We start from the raw sequence: 24119 nt of genomic DNA, 5'->3' as shown, positions 1-24119 counted from the left end.
TTAATGTTGAACTAGACATATTGTCATTTAGCAGTCAAATTAAAATTATTTCAGCGAATATTATCTAACACAGAACTAGACTGTCTAATACTAAAAACATAATAATATAGATAAGGTCAAATGACCCCAAATCGTCTTCCAACAAATCCAATAGTAAATTCAGTCAAACAATGTTCAAAACATAGCTGCAAAATAGTAAGATTAATAATAACAATAAAGTAAAAGGGGGATTTTAATTTGTTGTGCAAAAAATTAAAGTAGATGATAACAAACAGTAGAGGAAACATGTTAACTCTCAAGTTTATTCAACACAAATTCCTTATTGTTTATTCCAAGATTATCATTCTTCAGTCACAAATTTTATACTTAATCATACAAGCGTCAATCAAATTCAACAAAATTTTATCAGTGAGACAAGAATATAATGATGCATTTAGTATCTCACTCATCTCCAAGCGTATACTCGTGAGATGTTTTTCTTCTACCTCTTGAACTAAGCGAAGAAGAGATTGATTAGAACTAAGTGAACTAACCAAAAAAATCTAATTAAATAAAAAAAAATGAATTCTCAACAAGAGTTCAAACACAATTCCTTTGACAGAAACTCGAATTCAAAAAAATATGAGGGTTAAAACCAATTGTTACAGAAAATTGAAGAGAAAATTTTTATTGAACAAAACCTTTGAATACAATGGGAAATCACAACGGAATCAACCCAAAAGGTTTAACCTTCCATGAGGAAGACAAAAGTAAAAGAAAATTAAATTTAGGTTTAAGAGCGTTATTTGGCTATGGAACTTCATGCTTATGTTCTTCCTCTGAAGTCTCTTTTATAATATTCCTTTCTTGGCATAAAATGAATTCAAAATTTGTCTAAGTTGTGAAGCATGTATCTTCTTTCCCAGTCAATCCCAAATCTCATTTTCATTTCTCTTCCAAATGTATTTTTCCAAAGTTGATTCAATTTTGTGCATTGATTGTAATTAAACTTTGTGCTGCTCTGAGAGATATTGTAGAAGATTTTTTTGAATAATATCTTGGAAGGATATTTGCTTATTTTATACACGTTTTTTAAAGGAGTTTTTTTATTGTAGAATTTAAGAGAAATTCCTCGCATTGGTTTCAGTTCTTGCTTCCTTTGAATGTAATAGAATAATTGAATCAATATCTTCCTTTCCATAATGAAGCATCCATTAGTAGACGTTTTGAGAATATTATCTAATGACTTTAAACACATGGAGTGTTTATTCTTTCCATAACCAAGTTTTCCAACCTTCAAAGTAGGGATGGAAAAGTAAAACGAACCATGTGGGCCGCCCCGCAACCTGCTTAGAAAAACACGAGACAAGTTGTCTATTCCAACCCTAAACCCGCTTAGGCACGCCCCGTATAAACCGTAGTCCAGGTGGGCCAGGTGTAGGGAAGGGCGGGCTTGCCCGTATACTTAAAAATCTAAAATTTGTTTTTGCACCCTCATATTTTTTTCATGCAACCTCATACTTCACATTATGAAACTTTTGCTCACATCTTATTACACGTGTCGTGAAAATAATATTATGAGATCATTTATGCAGTGCATCTAAATAAAAAAAAGAATAATTTTTTTTCAAAAAATCTATTTAATTTTTTTATTAATTATTTAAAAAAAAGTATTTCTTAAGCGGGTCAACCCTTATGCGGGGCAGACTAGTAAAATTAGCCCGCATTGTCATCCCTACTTCAAAGTGACAAAATTCTTCACTGGAAAATCTTCAACATCTTTACAAAGGATAACCAAATTCAAAATTTTCTATTCATAGCAACTTTTCCAATATTAGACGTTATAGGGAGACCATATAGTCTTCTTCAATGAGACTTTCCATACTTCAACATGTTGTAATTCTTTATTTGAGTTATCATTAATAAAGTTTACAATATTTGTAAATGGTCAAGATCAAGATAAGAGCAAAATGTATTTAAAAAACATATTTAAGAAATTGTTCTAATTATGGTCTAATTGTTGAGGATAAATGAAGATTCTGCTCAGCTTTTATGAAGAAGTGTTTGATGAAGAAAAAATGTTTGAAGGTGTATAAAAAGTGTATATCATGGTCTTAGTTAGGTCAGAGTTGTTTAAGTAGTCTTTTGCACTTTGATTCAACCTCATATCTCATAGCCACGGTGATGAACTTAAGCACAAGGATATATCTTTTAAAACGAGTTTTAAAAATATGCTCAAGTTTTAAAACTGTTTTACTACACTAATAATTTAATTTGTTGTTTGATAAAACAATTGATTCATTTGCATTGCATCAAAATTGTTTTCATATTTTCAAAATTCTGTTTTGTCTCCAAAAATCAGTTTTGCTCACATATTCAATTTTAACCAAATCAAAGGGTAGTTATGTTACCACCAAAGTGTTTTTTTCAAAATATATTGTTCTTTCAAGTTTTAATTTGTTGTTTTATAACAGTTTTCAAAACTGTTTTGAGAAAACTATTTTAATTTGAATCCTATAAAAAGGGAGCTTTAACTTAGTTCATATTATCCCTTGCACTTAAAAAATGCTTACAATTTTCAAGTAAATTTCATTGTGGTTTTCATGTGAGCTTAATTTTTGAAAGTTTTTCTTAAAAACTTTTAAGAGTCCTTGTGATGTTTTCTTTTGGCTGGGGAGTTGAAGTTCTGTCAAAGTTCTGCAGCAATGAGGATCCGGGTTTGAGTTCCTTAGTCTGCAAATAATGTGTTTCTTTCCTAATTCTTTTTCCTTGTAAAAGTGTTTTTGTATGTACGATAGTGTTTTTAGAAGTAAGTCTGTTGCTAAAATAGTGTGTTTCAGCCTGTGTCCTTGGTTCTTGAAGGGTTCAAGAACTGAGTTGTTTGTAAAGATTGTTTTATTTTAATGGAATCCATCTTGGTGTAAGGTGGGACTGAATGTAACTCTTATTGAGTGAACCAGTATAAATTTGTGTGTGACATTCTTCTTCCTTAATCATTGCCTTTAAAAATAAAATATGAAAATTTGTGGTGAAATAAACTTGTTGTTTCATAATTGAATCAGTTGTTTTCTATTGTTGCTTTTGGCTTGAATCACATCCTGTGTTTCAAGATTTTAATAAGACTTTAATCAAACTTAAAACTCAAGGAATCCTTAATCTTTGACAGATTTTTTCTTAAAGTTGGTCACCTAAAAACAATCTTGGTTTAAGAACTATTATAGAACTCTTCACGTGAAATCGGGTTTTAAAAGGAAAGTGGTTACTGGTTTAAAATTTGTCTTGTTCTTGAACAATCTTTTGTAAGAAAATGGTTTGAATAAATCTTTAGAATTGTGTGCTTCAAAACTTTTGTTTTTTTTTCTAAAATAAAGATTTTAATCTCACTTGATTTTTTTTTTCAAGATCTTGATTTTAAAACTAAATTGAATTTTTGATAACTCGTTGTATTCAAAGCTTTTATCCTTGATACTGTCATTAATATTCCCTCTGTATAAACTTCATTAGATAGAATTCTTAAGTCAGAAAAAAAATTTGTTAATCCTAAAACTAATCTGTTGTACTTCTGAAATTGCTACTAGAACAAGAATATCAATCTATTTTTCTTTAAATCAATATGTTCTTTTTCTGTCAGGATTTCCTAAAAAGTGTATTTGCGAAAATTATCCTAAGTACAATTCACTCTCTCTTGAACTTAGACTCCATAATCTCAAAAATTGGTATCCGAGTTAGGACTTGTATTTTAATCAAGATTTATTTCAATATGGTTGAGTTTAAGTTGCATTTTGCTGAGGGTGTGTCTATTAATAGACCTCTTATGTTTGGTGGTGTTAATTATGCATTATGGAAAATAATAATGAAAATCTTTATGAAATCAATTGATATGGGAATTTGGGATGTTGTTGTAAATGAACATTTTGTACCTATGCATGTTGTTAAAGATGAAACTGTAAAAAAAGCTTGGTCTGAATGAAGTGACAGTGAAAAGAAAAAAGCACAGTATGATTCTCTAACAAAAAATATTATCACTTATGCCTTGAATATGGATATTTTTTCAGAGTATCTCAGTGCAACTCTGCTAAAGAAATGTGGGAGATATTATAAGTAACTCATGAAGGCATAAATGATGTGAAGAGGACAAGAAAGCATGCTCTCTTTCAAGAATATGAGCTATTTAGAATGTAGCCATAAGAGACCATTGCTGATGTACATAAGAGATTTACACATATTGTAAATCATCTAATAGGTCTTGAAAAAGTTTTTGATAAAGAAGAGATAAATATCAAGGTTCTAAAGTGTCTTAATAGAAGATGGCAGCCCAAGGTGACTGCAATCTTTGAGTCCAGAGATTTATCAAAGCTCTCCACTGCTGCATTGTTCGGGAAACTCAGAGAACATGAGTTAGAGCTCAACAAATTGAAGGAGCAAGAATCATTGAAAAAGAATACCAAAAGCATTGCTCTGAAGAACAATTTGCAAAATGAACTAAGTGAAGAAGAAGAGAATTCAGGGAATAATGAAACTTTAAATCTTCTCACCAAAAGATTGAACAGGTTTCTAAAGAAGAAGAGTCGGGAAAGAACACAACCAAAAAGGAGGTACTATAAATCAAATGAATCTAATTCCTCTAACCACACTTGCTTTGGTTGTGGAAAACCAGATCATATAAAAATTGATTGTCCAAACAATCAAAGCAAAGACAAACAAGTCAGCAAGAAGGTTGAAAGAAGCAAAGGAAATGGGGCGTATATTTTATGGGAAGATAATGAAGTATCTTCATCAAGTGACTCTTCAACAGAAAGTGAAGAAGAAAATATGTGCTTCATGGTGAACAATGGAGAATCAAGCTATGATTTGGTTAGTAATTACTCAAATGATTCAGAAAGCTATGATCACCTGTTAATTGCTTTTAAAGAAACACATGATGAAGTCAATAGGTTGGTTGTTATATGCAATAAACTAAGAAGTACAAATAATCGACTTGAACCAAAGGTCAAAGCATTAGAAAATGAATTAAATGATGCCAAAACAGAATTAGTTAGCCTTGAATTAATGTCTGCATGCATCTATTAAAACCTGCGAAAATTGTAAAGGTTTAGAAAAGAAGGTTGAATACCTTTTCAAAACTTTATCAAATTTCACTAAAGGTAGGGAAAACCTTGAAACACTTTTAGGATCACAAAATGTTGTCTTCAATAAAAATGGAATATGATATAATTCAGGAAGAAAGAACAATGTTAAAAAGTTGTCAAGTTGGAAGAGGAATGTTGGAACCTACAGAGGCAACAACCGCGGAAGGATCCTTGGAAGATGAATGTTGGAACCAAAGGATCAATAATAATAAAGAATGTGTTATATGTGGAACGATTGAAACATAGCCTTCTAAAGAAGATGTGCAATAAACAATGATAAATAGGATTGTTAAATCCACACACTACAAAAAAAAAAATTATTAGCAAGGGCCAAAGGCAGACACTACTCACAAAAAGCCCACGCAAAGATGCAATTAACATGGGCTTTGCCTTCATACAACTTTGAAGCTAATATCCTTGTCGCAAAAAAATTGTCGGGTGTGTGGCGTCGCAAAAAGTTGGCTTGCGTGGGCTTTGCCTACAAGTTGCCAACACAAAAAATTACAAATGTTAACTTTAGCGGGGGCTTAGCCTTGGATAGAAAGTGAGGGCTTAGGCTTAGCTAGGGAGACAATAAAATTAGCGTGGGCTTAGCCTTAGATAAGGGGACAATAAAATTAGAATGGGCTTAACCTTAGATATGTGGACACATAATTTTTTGCACCTTGGTAAAGTGATATCATAGTATTGAAATTATTTTTTGTAAAAAATGTTTATTTGAGTTAAATATTAACTCTAGAATAAACGGTAGGGTCACTTAATTACATAAGAAAATTTAATAGAATTTATTACGTTTTATAACTAAAATTAAAAGACACTTCATTTCATCTTGAGAATGCATATTCTTGATAAAAAAAAAGACATTCAATAACTAAAGAAATGATATATCCATGTGAGTACGTAGACATGGAATAATCAGAGTACGTAGGTAGTGATGGAAAAAATTGTGTACAAACTAATATTCATTAATAAACATCATTACAATATTGTCCCAATCATTATCACACTGTCTTTATTTTATTTTTCACTTATTTAATTTAGGTTCATCACCAACATAGGTTCATTGAATAAACTTTAAATTTAGGAGATCTACATAAATGACTGAACTTCTGCTAAAATATTAGTTTAATGATGCTGTAACTTTTTTTACTCATATCATAAATTACCAAGAGAAAGAAATGTTATAGATCTTATAAATTTAAGCACCATTTTCAAAAAAATACACATAACCAAACATAATTTTTGAGTATAGATGAATTTAATAAGTATCCATGCATGAGTATATATATGAATAACATGATGAGATTGTATGAAAATAAATAGTTGTTTTGTTTGAATGTGGATTTTTCATTTAATTTTTACACACTCTATTTACCATGAAGGCACCTATGATTCGACATATATCAAGCTAGATGCACCACACCCAGACATTTGGAATCAGAACTCCCAGTCCCAATAACACAATGAAGAAAACTGAAGACTTTATACACTTCCTATACCAGTAAACAAGAATTCAATACCTGTAGGAGTACAATGTGAGTAGTGCCCTATAAGAAATACTTGCGAAGAATCGTGTGAATGCAAAATGGATATATGGTAGAATAACTGAGGAACCTTGCTTCGGTACTTGCAATCAATCATGTGTTCGATAGACCTGTACTGCGAATTTTTGAAAGAAAGAAAGGATTTAACTATACTTCGTTGTTCATTTTTGTTGCTGGACTGCAACTTGGCTGATAAACCAGTAGAAGGTGTTTTCTATTCATCGTCTCTTTTATGCTGTTTTGAATGAAAACTAGCTCATCAGCTATTGAAGATCCCATGACCTTATATTCTGCGTAGGGTTTCAAATTTTGGGATAAAAACAACACTCAGTCCTACGCGGCAGGACATGTTCGGTCTATAATGCTCAAACAAATTCAAATTCATTCATCATAACACACCACAACACAACATGCTTAGGATACAAAACAGATCCATGCATAATCCAAATATAAAACAATACCATTTCTAATTTTTGGATGATTTCCACAATGAATCTAATTACACCAAAATGAAGAAGTTTGTGATTGAACATTGAAAGGCAATGACACTTGCCAAATGTTTTAAGCAAAGATAGATGTCACAACCTAGTGTGTCTGTCTTCACAGAGGATTAGAAGAGAACATATATATCTATGTACCTCACAAAATTGCAATATTTTCCCAAAACAGAAAAATGAGAGATACTGCATGAACACACTGCCAATAAGATACTTACCCAAAATTGCAATCATTTTTCCCTTGCTTATATCACGAACTTTTACTGCATGAACACACTCACTCATCACAACACTACCAAGAAGATAAAAACATGCACATCATAACACTACCAAGAAGATAAAAACATGTTCATCACAACACTGCCAAGAAGATAAAAACATGCAAAGAGTCATGCATGCAATGTGAGTAATACATAAATGACTCAACCTCTCCATGTCTTTCTATTGCATTGCATAAATTCTTGTCAAGGAAACTACAAACCAAACTTAAGAAATGTTTTAAGAAAACTTACAAAATGATGAACTCAAGGCAGGGGTTGATCATCAAGGCTCCGAGCATAGTGAGGGTGAACCTGACTTGTGCATGTTGAGGTGTCAACTTGTTGCCGCTCCATCATCATGATTAATTTTTCCTCCATGAACTTTATTTTATCCTCTAAATTGCACACTTTTAATTTGCTTGAGCAGCTATTTGAGTTGCTTGATCGGCTCTTTGAGTTGCTTGATCGACTCTTTCATTTGCTTGCATCACTTGTTGATGAAGTTGTTCATTAAGAGAAAAGTAATCACTAGAAGGAGCAAATATTGAAGGTTGGGTTAGGGAAGACACTCCATGGCAAATGTTGGAAGCCAAGTCTCTGCAATGCCATAACATCGACCTCTACTCTTGCCTCCTGCAACATCCTTCCAACATTGAAGTTTTGTTGTTGGATTGATCGGTTGGCAGTTGGAAGATGATCCTTCAAAGTTGTCTGATTGGAGGGCTTTCAATCGCTCATGGTAGGCTTCCTAGTTCATTGTGAAAATTGTTAGTGGGGCAATCCTAAGGAATATAAATCATGTATAGAAAAGTAGAGCAATAACTTACGTAAGTCTGTTTGGCACGACTATCTACCCAAAGTCCATCCTTCTTAGTGTGTGTGGCCATGAATAATTCATCAGGTTCAACCGGCCGACCAAATTTTCGTTCCTAAAATAAATGAAAAGGTTACCAACATTAGATATTATCTACTAAATTTAAGCTTATGCAACGAAATATAGATACTTACTAGGCTCAATGCAATGTCGAGGTGTGATTTACGACCAGTAGAGTGCAATGCCCCACCTCGAGTTGATGACCTATTCAATTTATTTTGGATTGATTGTTCTTTGAACTTTTTTGAATCCCAATAGTCCAAGAGACCAATCCATGCTTGTTCACTAATCCAGTTAGGTCTAGTCGCTTTCATCCTAGCTTTAGCAAGCATATCAGAAAGGCGCTTTCTCACCTTTGACTCATACACTTTTCTAATTTGCCATTCATCATGAGGGGCCCAAGTCACTCGAGTCTATAAAAAGAACAACAAATTTAAATAGAAGTTGATGAATATAATAAATACTTAAATCGAAATGATTGAAAATGCTATGTTATGATCACCTTAAATTCAGTCCACCATTTAAGTTGGACTTCCTCTGGTGTTTCGTCATAGTGATAGTAAGGACCCCTAAATTGTGACCTAATTGCATGCCCAATTGCCTTAGTAGCACAATGATTAGGTGCCCATCTACAAAACATGCAAACCAAAATGTTAAACATGAAGTATAGCAAACAATTCATAATAAAGTTCAATGTGATCATAAACTTACCCTTTACCCACTGGTCGAATGATGACTCTCCCACTACCATCATGTTCTTCATCAGGGATATCATGGTGCGTAGTAGGCGTGGGTTGTACTGGCGTATCAGATGAGGGTTGCACTGATGCCTGAGTGGGCTGAACTGATGTATGAGTGGGCTGAACTGATGTATAAGTGGGCTGAACTAGAATTTGAGGAGTCACAGGAACGGATGGAGCACTAGAGAAATGAACTGATGAAGGAGTAGGTGTGGACTGTAATGGGGGACCCCAAGTGGGAAAGAGTGTCGGAGTAGACAAATATTGAACTGTTGGAGCCACGGGTGATAAGACGGGTATAATACGGGAGGTAGAAGGAGGAACATTGTCCTGCCGCACTGCAGAACGAAAGGATGAGGACGGGGTTGAGGAAGAAGGGGTCGAAGAAGAAGAAGGGGTCAAAGAAGAAGAAGGGGTGGAGGAAGAGGGCGCGAAGGATTGAGGAAAACGGGATTGGTTTGATGGGCCAGAATAAGGGATGGACCCTAGTTCTATTGCAAGACGACCATGCATAGATGTGTGGACTCCACGCCTAGCATTGTTATGTCTGATAACAGAACCATCCCTTCCTCTGGTCCTCGACATTTCTCTTGAAAAAAAAATGACATCATCAATTAAGTTAGGTACATTTTCATATTAGTTGTCAAATAATAAAAAATATTATACATTAGTCATCAGTGTTTTCAAAGTCCCAATTGTCCATATCATTGTCATCATGTTCTTCATCATCTTGACTTGATTCATTGACCTCATCTTCATCATCATCATCACATACGGTTTCAATAACATCATCATTGACGAGTTCAACAATTAATGTGTCAGCTAAGCCTTCTACTTCCTCAATTATTGTAATTGGTAACACGTTAGGCATTTCATCAAACTGATAAGGTAAATCATCTTGTATGTTATCAACTTCAACATGACCTCGGGGATTTGTTGTGATTGCCACGCTCCAACCACGCAAGTTCCTACATATCTTTGGATAAGGCACAAAGTAAACTTGTCTTACTTTTTGTGGAAGAATGAAGGGATCATATGGAATATATCTTCCACCCATCTTGATTTCCACAATGTTATATTTTGAATGAACTTTGGTGCCTCTATTTTTGGTTGGATCAAACCAATCACAAAAGAAAAGAGGAATCTTCTTACTCAAACCAAGATATTCTAATTCATAAATATGTTTGATGACGCCAAAGAAGTCATCTTGTCCTCCTTCTGTTACACCTTTTACATGCACCCCACAATTTGTGGTTTTCTTGCCTTCACTCCATGACTTTGTATGGAACTTGTATCCATTAACGAAGTACATGTTCCACGATGTTGTAGATGAATTAGGTCCCCAAGCTAATGCTTTCATGTTTGGGTCAATCACCACATTCCTCTCATCATAAACCTATGAAATAGTTAGTTACATAATTGTTAAATTAAGTAACACTTACTTAGTTGTTAAATTAAATAATACTTACGTAGTTTTTAAACCATTCTGGAAAATGTCTATGTATATTCACTGAACCCTCTTTGTTGTTGTTGTTAACTTGTAAGAACAATCTTGAAATAAATAAGTAATTAGTCATACATTGCAATTTAAACATAATCAATACAAATTGTGTTATATTTAACTTACTCAAGTATTGGTTTAACTTCATTGCAATTGATGAGGATATGTACATGGGCAGAACGATATTCATCATCATTTAACCAATATTCTTTACGTGATCCACTAGGATGACCACATTTGTTGAGAACAAACAATGTTGATTCAAATCCCTCATTTGAACTAGTCCGAGGATCATTTCTCAAACTTGTATTTGACAACAAGCTTACATGTTGGAAATAATGAGAACAAAAATAAGTTATTTCACGGTGTAAGTAGAATGCACATATTGAACCTTCTACCCTTGCTAAATTAGCCACTAATCGTTTTGCATCTCTCATCAACCTACACCACATTTCAAGTTTTAAATATTGAACAATAATTATGAACAATAAAACTGAGGATTGGGTGATTACCTTTCAAATGGATACATCCATCTGTATTGGACAGGACCACCAAGTATTGCCTCAGTAGGAAGATGAATAACCAAGTGTTCCATTGAATCAAAGAAACCTGGTGGGAAGATTCTTTCCAATTTACATATAATGATAGATATATTGGCCTTCATTCGAATTAAATCATCCATCCTTAAAGAGTTACAACATAAATCTCTGAAAAATCGACTTATTTCAGCTATCACATTCCAAACAAATTCAGGTAATGAACGAAATGCAATTGGTAGTAAACACTCCATGAAGACATGACAATCATGACTTTTCATATTATGCAGGCTCCCTTTATCAATGTTTGCACACCTGGCAATGTTAGAGGCATATCCATCAGGCATTTTTAACTCTGTAATCCATTTATAAATTGATTTTGCATCTTTTTTTGTGAAAGTGTAGTTTGCCTTTGGCTTTCCTAACTTCCCATTTTGTAACTGAACCAATTCCAAGTCACCATGTGCACAAAATTCAGCAACATCCATTCTTGCCTTGTGATTGTCCTTTGTTTTATCCTTGACATCCATCACAGTATTGAAGACATTATCAAAAAAGTTTTTTTCGATGTGCATGACATCAAGATTGTGTCTTAGCAAATTGTGTTTCCAATATGGCAAATCCCAAAAGATTGATCTTTTTGTCCAATTATGACATTGTCCATACCCTAATAAAGTATCAAATGGACCATCAGTCACCTTTGGAAAGTCTCGAATAAATTCCCACAATTGCTCTCCGTTTAGGAAATTAGGAGGCCCATCCAACTCAATCCTGTTTTTCGTAAATCTCCTCTTGCTTCTCCTAAATGGGTGATTAGTAGGCAAGAATCGACGATGACAATCAAACCAACTACTTTTACCACCATGTGGTAATGTAAAATCTTTCGTGTCCTCCATACAATGAGGACATGCTAATTTCCCTTTAGTCCCCCATCCTGACAACATGCCATAAGTTGGAAAATCATTGATTGTCCACATCAAGCAAGCTCGCATGACAAAGTTTTCTCTTGTAGAGATGTCATATGTCATTACACCTTCATTCCACAATTGGTTAAGATCATCAATAAGAGGTTGCAAGTAGACATCTATTTTTTTAGTTGGGTTACTTGGGCTAGGTATGAGACAAGTAAGAAACATGTATGGTTTGGTCATACACATTTCAGGGGGCAAATTATAAGGAGTAAGAAATACAGGCCAACAAGAATATGGGGATGTTGAAGCTTGGACATAAGGAGTGAACCCATCGGAACATAAACCAAGTCTCACATGTCGTGGGTCAATAGCAAAATTCGGATATATCTTATCAAAGTGCTTCCAAGCTTCCCCATCACATGGATGTCGCAGTATGCCATCTTCTCTTTTGTTTTCAAAATGCCATCTCATTTGCTTAGCAGATTCTACTGATGCATACAGTCTTTGTAATCTTGGGATGATTGGCAAATAAAAAATTCTCTTCCTTGGAATTTGTTTGTATCTTCCCTTGTCATCTTTAGGAGGAAAATACCGAGGAAGATGACAAAATTTGCATTCAGTTAAATGGTTATCATCCTTGTAATATAACATGCATCCAGCTTCACAACAATCAATTTTTTGGACTTTCAATCCAAGACTTGACACAATTTTTTTAGCTTCGTAGTAGTTCTTTGGTATGCAATTATCTTTGGGAGCTACATCAACTAACAATTTTATGAAATGGTCTAAACATTTTTCAGGTGTATGCCAATTCGTTCTAGCTGCTAGTAGTCTTATGGCTACTGATAATTTTGACTCGGTGGCACCATCATAAATGGGTTCATTTGCAGCTTCTAACATATCATAAAACCTTTGGGCTTTTGCATTAGGTGACTCTTCTACATATTCATCGTCGGTGTCCATGTGATCATAATGACTTGTTATGTCTGCTTCTTGCATGTATGCATCATACACCATATTGGTCATTGAACCAATGTTATCAACAAGTTCTGTTCTTCCATGGCTACTGGATGCATAATCAACATTGTCCTCACTTGACATCTCTTCTCCACGTTGAACCCAAACTGTGTAGTTAGGTTTAAAACCATATCGTAGCAAATGAGCCCTCACATGTGATGGTGGAAGAATTTTCTCACAGACACACTTTATGCAAGGACACCTTATCCCTCCTTCTAAAGTATAAAAAGTTTGATCAATTGCCTTTGAAACAAATTCACTCACTCCAGTAATGAATTGTTTGCTAAGTCTCCTTGAAGGATCAAGTCGTTCATACATCCAACTTCGATCCATTTTTCTGCATATAATATATGTATATAGTAGTAAATAAATTATTAGCCAATATAACATCGTTGTATGAGTAGTGATATATAAGAATTATCAAACAAAACTATCATACCATATCACAATTCAGTTTGTAATGAACTTGATACTAAGGATATTTTTACCAAAATATGAAACACATATTGGATCAAGAATGAATTGATCACTAGACAAATGAAAGAAACCGTGAATTCTTTCACTTTTAAGAATCACATTTTTTTTTAATTTTGCATTTGTAACATCCAGGAAAAAGTTGTAACAACATGTGGGCTACTTTTTTAGTTACAATGAGAAACTTCAAGAGCTGAAAGATTACATTGTGATGCTGGATGATGCTAGGCAGAGGGTACAAAATGAAGTTAAGAAAGCAATAAACTACGACCACGGCTGAATTAGGAATTAACCAATTTCCTCTAATTAGAGGTTGAATAGCAACCACGACTACACCAGGTTCTCCATGGTGCAATAAAATAGCAAGGGCATGTGATGAGCATAATTTAGAACTCAAATTAGAAAAGACCATAGTAAAGACAGACTTCAAGCATTAAGGAAATAAATATGGATTATCTATGGAGTAGTTCTTGCGAAAGAATAATGTATTAAAAAGGAGAAGAATGAAGAAAGAAGAAAAATAAACTATATCACGTGTTGTGAGATGAATACCCGAGAAAGGTTCTCATTTACCAGATTATTCCAATCCACATCTAAGGCTTGCACCCAACTCTCTAATTGGCATCATTGCAGATTCTTCACACAAGGCTTGTAGATCACTACTACAATATCCTGCAAATCAAGAATAACAAACATTATGGTCACGAGTCAAAAAGAAGAAAAAGAAAAGAAAATCTCATTGTTCCAATTTCTTTCTCATCACGAGTCAAACTAGGCACGAGCAAAATATGCATTTTAGCTACAAATACTTACCTTAATTATGTCTCTTTTACAACCCTGATTCTAGATTGTTTCTAATAAAATAACACTCATTCTAGATTTTTTTATGAAGCTTTGGAATTTCTGCCTTAAAAAACCAGAAGTATGTTGTGCTTCATTCCTTTCCATTAACTATTTCAAAACGTCACACAAACTACAGTTACTTTTGTTACCTTGCAATGTAGACATCCTACCTTGTGGCTTAAAGACAATAATCTGAAGGTGAAAGGTCGGTAGTAATCTGAAGCATTCTCTGTCGGCCAAACCAAAACTACAGAGAAAAAGAAAGGAGGTGAATTAGCACTAGCACATGAAGAGATTGTGATAATCAGCAACATTAATTGATAATTGAGACTTTATGTTAGTTGGTTTTGGACAAGTATTAGTGTGTTACAACCCCCTAGAAAAGGCTTACTGGCCCATGCGTCGTATTACTGGCAGTTATCCACCCCTGTCCAATTAGTTTAGGGTTTAGGGTTTAGGGTTTAGGGTTTATTAGCAAGGACTGATACATAACACGATTAACAAAGCTCATATGACCAATTGTTCTTTTCCATGCTTTGTATGAAGATACCAGCAAAAACAATAATTGTGCTGCAGAAGACACATGGCAAATGCATTGCAAGATAAGGTACCTTTGGAGAGTGGCTCAACAAATAAGCAACATGGCGTAAAAACAAGCATCAGTTAGGAAAAAAACGGTACTATGAATCTTGTGAAAAAGTTGCATTAAAATGTTCTTTTGTACCATCATATATTATATTGTATTATGTTATAAATTATAATACTCCAATTCAAAAAATGTTTGGTCTGAGCATACATGGTTAGCAGTACCCATAACTCAAGTAGAACTTTAACTTATATAGTGAGAACAAGAGCTGTGGAGCCATCGTTAAAAGATTTCTTTGTTTGCAGTAGGTTATAAAGCAAAATCTAAAGCATATATCCTATAATACACATGAGTTGGCCATTGTGGCCCTTGCATGTAATTACTCTCCTAGGCATGAAGCCGACACACAGATGACAATAGCAACATATCATGATGCAGCTACCAACAGCAATGAAAACAGTGCAGATTATCAGCAGAAATTATGACAGAAATAGTAATTATTACCATTAGAAAATGTAGAATCTGAGTTAGTGCATGAAATTCTGACATCTTTCAAACAACGAAGGGGAAAACTTGCTAACTTTAGTATATGTTTACAAATGCAACTTTTATCAGTGTACAAAGCCTCTAGTTTTTTTATTTTATAAATTACATGTACTTGCTGTGAGTATTTATAGTAACTGCTCTGTGAATTGTAATGCAGTTAGGGAAGAAATCAGTGTGTTGGAGTCCCTGGAATTTGATTAAAGAATTCCAAGGTAATGAAAAGGGTACGTTCATTTGATCAGTTCTATCAAAATTTTGAAGAATTTTATTCATTTACATCATATTTATGTTATTATATTATACTGTGTAGCACCTTCCATGTTTTGTTCCACCTTGACTTTGTTCTATCGATATCACATTACTTTATTTTCTTTTCTTTATTTTGGACTGACTAATCTACACAATTACTGGCACTACATACATGTATACAAAGATAAGAGAAAAAATTGTTATTCTGAGGTAGCTATTGCCATCAGAATCATTGTTAATAAGAAGCCTCTGATAGAAGAGTTTTTTTTAAGGAACAAAGGCTATAAAAGCATCTATATACACTTCCTCTGACCCACCAGTCAACTCTAAATAGCAAGTATGATGATGATAAATAAAGATGATTTCATAAGATTTTTCTGATTTTTTTTGTTTATGGCATGATTAATGAATTATGATATTGTTGAATTCTTTCTTTTGTATTTGGTAATCATATTTTTAACCCTTTTGTTTTAATGGTGGTAATGATACTTGAACCAAAATGAGAAATGGTTGTTTAAATTCTGGTAAAACTGTTTAAACTTTTTTCAGATATTATATCAACTATAAGTTAATAAAGAAGAAAGTCAAGAGATATGTAGAACAATTGGAGGTTGGAGCTTAAAATCGCCATAATGTTTTCAGAGACTTCTCAATGTTGCTAGACAATCAGGTGACTTAATGTTGTCACTTACATGACTAGCAAATATAACATTGAATACAAATTCCACTTTGTGTGAAAAAGTTCATCTTATCTTTTTTTGCTTTTATGAATTTATCAAACGTATTCCAACTCATTTGCTATAAAAGATGCTTTAATTAGGATAAGCACACGAGACATGATTATAAATTTTATCATAGGAATTAACTAGTACGTACTCTAAAATAGTCCCTTTTTAATTGAAATAACCATGAAGTTCAGATAGCAACTACATGAAGAAAACCACACCAAAACTGACACCCTCACTGTGTATAATACTTGAATACATACACAGTCTTTCTGATATTCCTTCATTTTGTTAACTTCCTATGAACAAAACTTGTAGTTCAGGGTAATAATCATTTTACAAGAAGCAAAGAGAAGTTCCAGAGAGCTTTTGTGTTATAAAATCAAAATGTCACTTAAAATTTTCAAAAAACAAACTGAGTATGATAAATTCTAAATAATCTTTCCTTGATCTTGAATTTCAGATTGAAAAATTGTTTTGTTTCTTCTTGAACAACAAGGAGTACTTGCACACAGGCTGTCAGATATTGGAAAAGAGCACTATACTCTTATACAGCAGTCAAATAGTTCAAACATCTCTAAACTCCAAGAAGCATATAGAGATGTGGGACGAGATCTTTTAAGGCTTCTTAATTTTGTGGAAATGAATGCTATTGGTTTGAGAAAGATCTTGAAGAAGATTGACAAACGGTTTGGCTATAAAATCACAGACTATTATGTCAAGACACGTGCAAATCATCCTTATTCCCAACTAAGGCAGGTTTTCAGACATGTGGTAATGTTTCTATCCCTGAATACCACATTTTTCAAAATTTACTACTAAGGCAGGTGAACAATGCAGTAATCAAACATAAACCAGTGAATCCAGTATCATTGAGAATACAAAATACACATTAATAAAAACCAGTGAATCTGTATGAATTAAAAACCAGTGTCCAGTATCATTGAGAATACAAAATACACATTAATAAAAACTAGTGAATCCAATATCATTGAGAATACAAAATACAAAATCACAGAGAATCATTGAAAATCAAAACACAATGTTAGGGCAAAACTGAGAGAATCACTGAAAATCAAAACACAATGTTAGGGCAAAAACATAACACTGAAGCTGCAATGAACCTGCTGAACCTGCTTCCGAAACTTTCACGAACGCTGAAGCTGAATGAACCTGCTGAAGCTGCTGAACCTGCTGAAGCTGCTTCCGAAACTTCCGAAACGAACGCTGAAGCTGAATGAACCTGCTGAAGCTGCTTCCGAAAATTATTTTGTCTTCCCGAATGAACCTGCTGAAGCTGAAGGCTACACGTGCTTAACAATGAATAGCAACACTTTCTGAGAGGGGTTTAAATTTTTTTCAAAATATTTAAAATCTTAATAATTAAAAATTTTCAAATAAATATAAATTAATTGTTTGCGTGGGCTACACCTTCAGAATTTAATTCTTTGTTTAAATTTAATTTAAAATATTTAGCGTGGGCTAAACCTTCAAACATTTAAATTTTTATTATTTGTATACTTTTAATAATGGTTGTTTCACCCACGCAACTTTTTTTTATATTTTTTTAAAAGTTTGCGTGGGTATAACCCACACTTTCTCACATTTTATTTGAATTTTGTAAATAGCCAAGGCTTATTTGACACTATTTAGTGTCGACCTAAGACCTTCGCTTTTTTTTTTGCAGCTAAATAAACAATTTCTTGTAGTGACATGGACTTTTGTGATACCATGATATTATGATACTTATACACCTATTTGAAATTCAAAGATAAATATGTACAATTAAAAAATATTCACTATTGGATTTCAGTTTTGTGTTAATAAGAAGAAGCCATTATAAACATGGTTAAATTAAGGTAGATAAAATATAATTAAACTAAATAGGATTAAATTTCTTGGATGCAACTTTAAGGTAGATAAAATATAATTAAACTAAATAGGATAAAATTTATTGGATGCAACTTTCAATGTATTACCTTAATTCATGTTCATATTAATCTTTTTCATCTACCTTTATGATTAAGTTGATAAAAAATTATTAATTATGATTTCTCGATAATTAAATACTAAGTTCTCTTACCATAATATTAATCTCTTTAATATTTCCTAATATTTATTGCATTAAGAAAAGCAAAATAAAACAACTTAGGAGTGAAACCACATTCCTACTCTTTCAACCAACACGTGATCCAAATTATATAATAAAAAAAAAACACCATTTCTTAGTGATGTTTAAGAAAGTTCAAACCTCGATTTTTCTACTACGAAAAGTATTAAGCACCAAAATACAATCACTAATAAAGACAAAGAAGATGCAATATGTTTAGATTAACACAAAATAATACATGCAAGTAAAATTATTATATTTAATCCAATAAGCTATCATATATGTTATGATAATTGTAATTAAAGTTATAACTAAACTTTAGCAACAACTGGAATTCGAAACCAAGTCCCTTGAGAAATGTTCAAAAAAGCTTTAACCGTTACATCAGTCAAGTTTTGTTGTCACATTATGATTATTATTATACTTATTAGTAAGATTATCAATATTAATAATATAAAAATTATTAACATTATTAATACTAGCGGAAACACATGCGCTAAAGCGCCTGTGCATCCGCATTTTTATTATTATTACTGTATTGTATATTATTATGTGTATTCATATATTTTAAATATAAAATATCACTAAGTAAAAATAAGATAGAAACATTTTTTCTCATCATTTATGAGTTTCAACCTACTATTTTAATAATTAAGTTATAGTAAAAAATATATTAAACAAATTTAAATTTGTAACACAATAAACATAACCATTTTGATTTGTTGTTACTAACATAAAATTCAAAAAGAGAAATATAATAATGAAAAAAAAAGAATAAGATGAGAAACTTTGTAACAAACCTTAAGAAAATATTTATTTTCTAATTCCATTCCTCCTCTCCACAAGAATGTTATATTCAAAACGCATTCATCCATGCCCACATCAACAATGAAGTCAAGATAACTCTATACCTTAAAGCAATTACGTCATCATTATGGTGAATCACTAATTTTGATTTGTGGTTACTAACATAGAAACTAAAAAAGAGAAATATAATAATGAAAAAAAAAGAATAATAAGATAAGAAACTCTGTAACAAACCTTTAAAAAATATTTATTTTTCAATCTCTTTCCTCTTCTCCAAAATAATGTTCAGAATGCATTCATCCTCCTCATGTTCACATAAACAATTATGTCAAGTTAATTTGTACCTTAAAGAAATTAAATCATCATTCTTGTGAATCACTAATTTTGATTGGTTGTTACTAACATAAAACTAAAAAGGAAAAATATAATAATGAAAAGAAAAAAAAAAAAGAGAATAAGACGAGAAACTCCATAAAAAACTTTAAGAAAATATTTATTTTCTAACCCCTTTCATCTCTCCGCAAGAATGTCATATTTAGAACGCATTTATCCTCCCCGTCGATGCCCACATCAACAATCGTGTCAAGATAACTTTGTACCTGTGCAATATTCCGCCTTCAGTGTACGAAAATGAAAAAGCAGAGTAAAAAATATTATTATTATTATTAATATTATTAAGTATTATTAATTATTAAATATTATTAATTATTAAATAGTATTAATATTATTAATTTTTTTAAATGTTATTAATTTTATTAAAGATTATTAATATTATTAAATATTATTAATATTATTAAATATTATTAATATTATTAAATATTATTAATATTATTAAATATTATTAATATTATTAAATATTATTAATATTATTAAATATTATTAATATTATTGATATTATTAAATATTATTGATATTATTAAATATTATTGATATTGTTAAATATTATTGATATTTTTAAATATTTTTAATATTATTAATATTATTAAATATTATTAATATTATTAAATATTATTAATATTATTAAATATTATTAATATTATTAAATATTATTAATATTATTAATATTATTAAATATTATTAAATATTATTAAATATTATTAAATATTATTAAATATTATTAAATATTATTAAATATTATTAAATATTATTAAATATTATTAAATATTATTAAATATTATTAAATATTATTAATATTATTAAATATTATTAATATTATTAATGATTATTAAATATTATTAATATTATTAAATATTATTAATATTATTAAATACTATTAATATTATTAAATATTTATATTATTAATTTTATTATTACTAATATTATTAATTTTATTAATTTATTATATTATTAATATCATTAATACTATTAATATTACTAATTTTATTATTATTAATATTATTCATATTATTAATATAATACTAATTATATTAATATTATTAATTTTATAATAGGTTATACTTATTAGTTATGATTATTATTATTTATCAACCTTTATGATTTTATAATTAATTATATTATTATAATATTTTTAATATTATGTATATAATTATTATGATAATAGTTGGTAGGTAATAAAAATCCTAAGTAATAGTTTATAAGTAATAGAGATTTGTGGGTAAAAGTTCGTAAATAATAAGATTCGTGAGTGAATGTTCGTAGGTAATAAAATCTGTAGAGTAATAGTTGGTAGATAATGCTGAATTGAATTCATATCTGTAGATAATATCCGTAGATAACATCGGTAAATAATGCTGAATTTACCTATGGATTAAAATTCGTGAATAAAAATCCGTATATAATATTGATTTTTTTTAATGATTTAGAAGCAAACTAAAAGAAAATTGGTAAGAATACTTTAAAAATTTATTCACAATACCCTCTTACAACTAGAAAAAAAAATTCTATATTTAATAGTCTAAATACAACTATTTTTACTTTAAAATTACAGTTAAAATTGACACAATTGAGTTATGATTGGACTTTCGTCAAAGAATAATTAATGTCATATGTAACATGATGGAGTTTGCTATCTTCTATTGTTTTGTTGGTAGAATTAAGATTTATTAGGCAATTTTTTTCTTTCTAATTTCTTTGTCTCTGTCACATTTTCACTCAATGAATTGAGTTTATTGAGCAAATTTTTAACTTTCTTTTATGCTCTTTATTTCACTACTGTCCCTGCAGAATTCAAAATAAATAATATTAATGTACTAGACTTGTAATGCCTAACCTAATTTTCTAATTAATCATCTTATTTGTTTTCTTACAATATTTAGTTAATTAATTAACTAATTTTACTAAATACTTTTAGCTTAATCTTTTATGTTTACTTAGTTTTTCAATTTTTAATTCAGAGCATCACAACCCAACTACCCCAAAACTCCTTTATCACCTCCCCTTCGTCAATTTCAGAAGTTTTTTTTTTTTTTTCGTGAATTACAATTTCCTTAACTTTATTGCAATGTTTTAAGTGAAGTTTGAAAAGACTTCTTCGAGGAATAATTTGGAATTTTAATTTGAGACAACTAAAACACTCTCTCCATTGAAGTTAGAGGACTATTATTAAATATTATCTCTAAATTTGATAAATTATAATGATGAAGATGAACTAGAATAAAAATATTAATATTTGTATTATTTTGCTTTAAATCTTCTTTCGGATTGAAAAACGAGTGAGTTTAGTCTTTACATTTTTAATTGATTAATTTTGATTAACATATTTGAAAAATTCTCATAAGTTACAAGTAGTAAAATTATTTTGAACAAAAAAAATTATTGGACTTAAAAGAAAAAAACGACACTATCAAAAGTGAAAGAAAAACATAGAAATCATTATATCCAAAGAACAAAACCTCATAGGTTGTTCGTTATTATATTTATTTAACTATGCTATATTAGTTTTAAAGTTGAAAGAAGATGCTTATAAATAAAGTATTCAAAGAAAACTACTATATTGCTTAAATACTTAGTAATTTTATATTTAATATTTAATATATAAATATGAAAAAAAAACAAAAAAAAAACAATGGTTGATTTGTGTTTTAAGATTTTTCTCAAACTTCATTTGATAGATGCTAATCCATGGTGTTTATACTTGAAAGATTCACGGTTAGGTATTTTCTTAACATTAATGTTTGATTTTGTTAACATTAGTGTTGGATGAAAAACATCAAACACAACTTTAAGTTTCATACATGTATTGTTATAAATATTTTTTTTAAATTTGTTTTCGTATCTAAGATTTGTTGTAAATATAATATAAAAAAATAAAAATTAAGTGAGATTTATACAAATTATTTTTATATTAGTTTGTCTGAAAGCCTAAATTACTTTCAATTCTTGATCAACACAATCAAGTTTCATTGTAACAAACTAATGTTGCAAGATAAAAAAAAAACAAGTATTATTTGGATTCAACCGCCTCTAGTTAAACACGACTATTATTTGGATTATAGTCACTTTTGGTAAAGACCAAGTATTATTTGAAATTCAGTCACTTATGACTAAACTACCAAATATTCTTTGGACAACCGTCACTCCTAATTAAAACTCGAGTATTATTTGGGCAACTGTCACTCCTGACAAAGACAAGTTATTTGGAAGTCAACCACTATTGACTAAATCACTAGGTATTGTTCGGAACACAACCACTCTTAACTCAATCATTGACTATTCTTTGAACCAGAACGACTCTTAGTTAAAATAGAGTATTCTTAGAAAGACATACACTCTTGACTAAAACAACAAAGGTTTACAAAGAAAGTGATCTAAAATATCACAAGGTTGCTTACTAAAGAGAGATGTTACATCTTATGACAAATACAAGATAATTATACTTTTTTGTATAACTATGAACACTACCAATGTTCTTCATCACAAAGGCTAAGGATTGTTAAATATTATAATAACTTATTTGTGTTTTTGTTACAAAAGTTTAGTATGCATTTCTTCTTCACAAAGATCTTCTTTATATATAGAGCTAAGAAGAAATAAGTTGTTAGTAGATCCTTTGGAGTCGTTGTGAGACAAACTAATAATCTTCTTTTGCTACTTCTTTTTCTTGCATCTAACCATCTTTGGACCTTAAAAAGACATTAAATGCTCTTGACTTAAGAATTGAATGTGCATGATCTTTAACAACACCTCTAGTACACGATATAGATAAACAAACATAGATAAATAGAGTCTTTCCCCCTTTTAAGCAAAGCACATAGTCTTACTTCACAAAGCAAACATATTATCTTTTATAGAAAAGTTATTTGTGTGGAGTAGTTTTAAGCATGTTCTTCAAAGGATCTAGATGTTGACATAACACTATGAAATCCTATTGAAATAATGAAGAACCGAATATCCTCATATAATCGTAACATGAGAAATTATAAATATGATTATGTGTAACATGAGAAATTATAAATATGATGATGTGTATTATGATATGTACAAAACTTACATTTGCTATATAAATAATACTCGTTTACGTCCGTCCAAACTAAAACTTATCCTAACAACAATGAACACAAAATTACGTCTATTAGATAAAACATATTAATATTTATGTTTAACATACAACCTTTATATATTAGGCTAGTCTATAGACATTGTATTTAATCTAACTATATATTAATTTGATATTGAATTACTATATTACTTTTTACAATAATTATGAAATTTTAAGTTTTAGAATGTCATAAATCATAATTTTGTGAATATATAACTAATATGATTAGTTATCAATATTATTAATTCAACAAAGCCATATGTTAATTTTATAAATATTACATGCTAACATAC

General features: G+C 30.6%; 3 protein-coding genes across 7 annotated transcripts; all 3 read right to left on the bottom strand.

Annotated features, from left to right (window-relative positions):
- Positions 1–6392: 6392 nt before the first annotated feature.
- On the bottom strand, positions 6393–10446 carry LOC137825765 (uncharacterized). 5 transcript variants are annotated; one of them, XM_068631538.1, is made up of 7 exons: positions 8995–10428; positions 8786–8912; positions 8418–8696; positions 8237–8338; positions 7662–8157; positions 7368–7412; positions 6393–6942 (listed from the first exon to the last, which is right to left on the bottom strand). In XM_068631538.1, exons 1-5 carry the CDS (start codon positions 9606–9608, stop codon positions 7966–7968), a joined length of 1314 nt encoding a protein of 437 aa, XP_068487639.1. In that variant the 5' UTR covers positions 9609–10428; the 3' UTR covers positions 6393–6942; positions 7368–7412; positions 7662–7965. The 5 variants fall into 5 exon arrangements, with proteins under 5 accessions (XP_068487639.1, XP_068487638.1, XP_068487640.1 ...); XM_068631537.1 differs by lacking the exon at positions 7368–7412; XM_068631539.1 differs by lacking the exon at positions 7368–7412 and having other exon boundaries at positions 6393–6887.
- A 194-nt stretch (positions 10447–10640) lies between these two features.
- Positions 10641–13321, bottom strand: LOC137824539 (uncharacterized). The gene is made up of 2 exons (XM_068630204.1): positions 11037–13321; positions 10641–10965 (listed from the first exon to the last, which is right to left on the bottom strand). Exons 1-2 carry the CDS (start codon positions 13319–13321, stop codon positions 10647–10649), a joined length of 2604 nt encoding a protein of 867 aa, XP_068486305.1. The 3' UTR covers positions 10641–10646.
- Positions 13322–14014: 693 nt separating this feature from the next.
- On the bottom strand, positions 14015–19451 carry LOC137824538 (uncharacterized). Its single transcript, XM_068630203.1, has 4 exons — positions 19447–19451; positions 17545–17724; positions 14476–14552; positions 14015–14134 (listed from the first exon to the last, which is right to left on the bottom strand). Exons 1-4 carry the CDS (start codon positions 19449–19451, stop codon positions 14040–14042), a joined length of 357 nt encoding a protein of 118 aa, XP_068486304.1. The 3' UTR covers positions 14015–14039.
- Positions 19452–24119: the final 4668 nt, after the last annotated feature.

Source organism: Phaseolus vulgaris, chromosome 8 (genome assembly GCF_000499845.2).
Source record: "Phaseolus vulgaris cultivar G19833 chromosome 8, P. vulgaris v2.0, whole genome shotgun sequence".
Lineage (NCBI taxonomy): Eukaryota > Viridiplantae > Streptophyta > Magnoliopsida > Fabales > Fabaceae > Phaseolus > Phaseolus vulgaris.
Note: the sequence above shows the minus strand (reverse complement) of the source record. Positions and strands in the feature narration are given on the sequence as shown.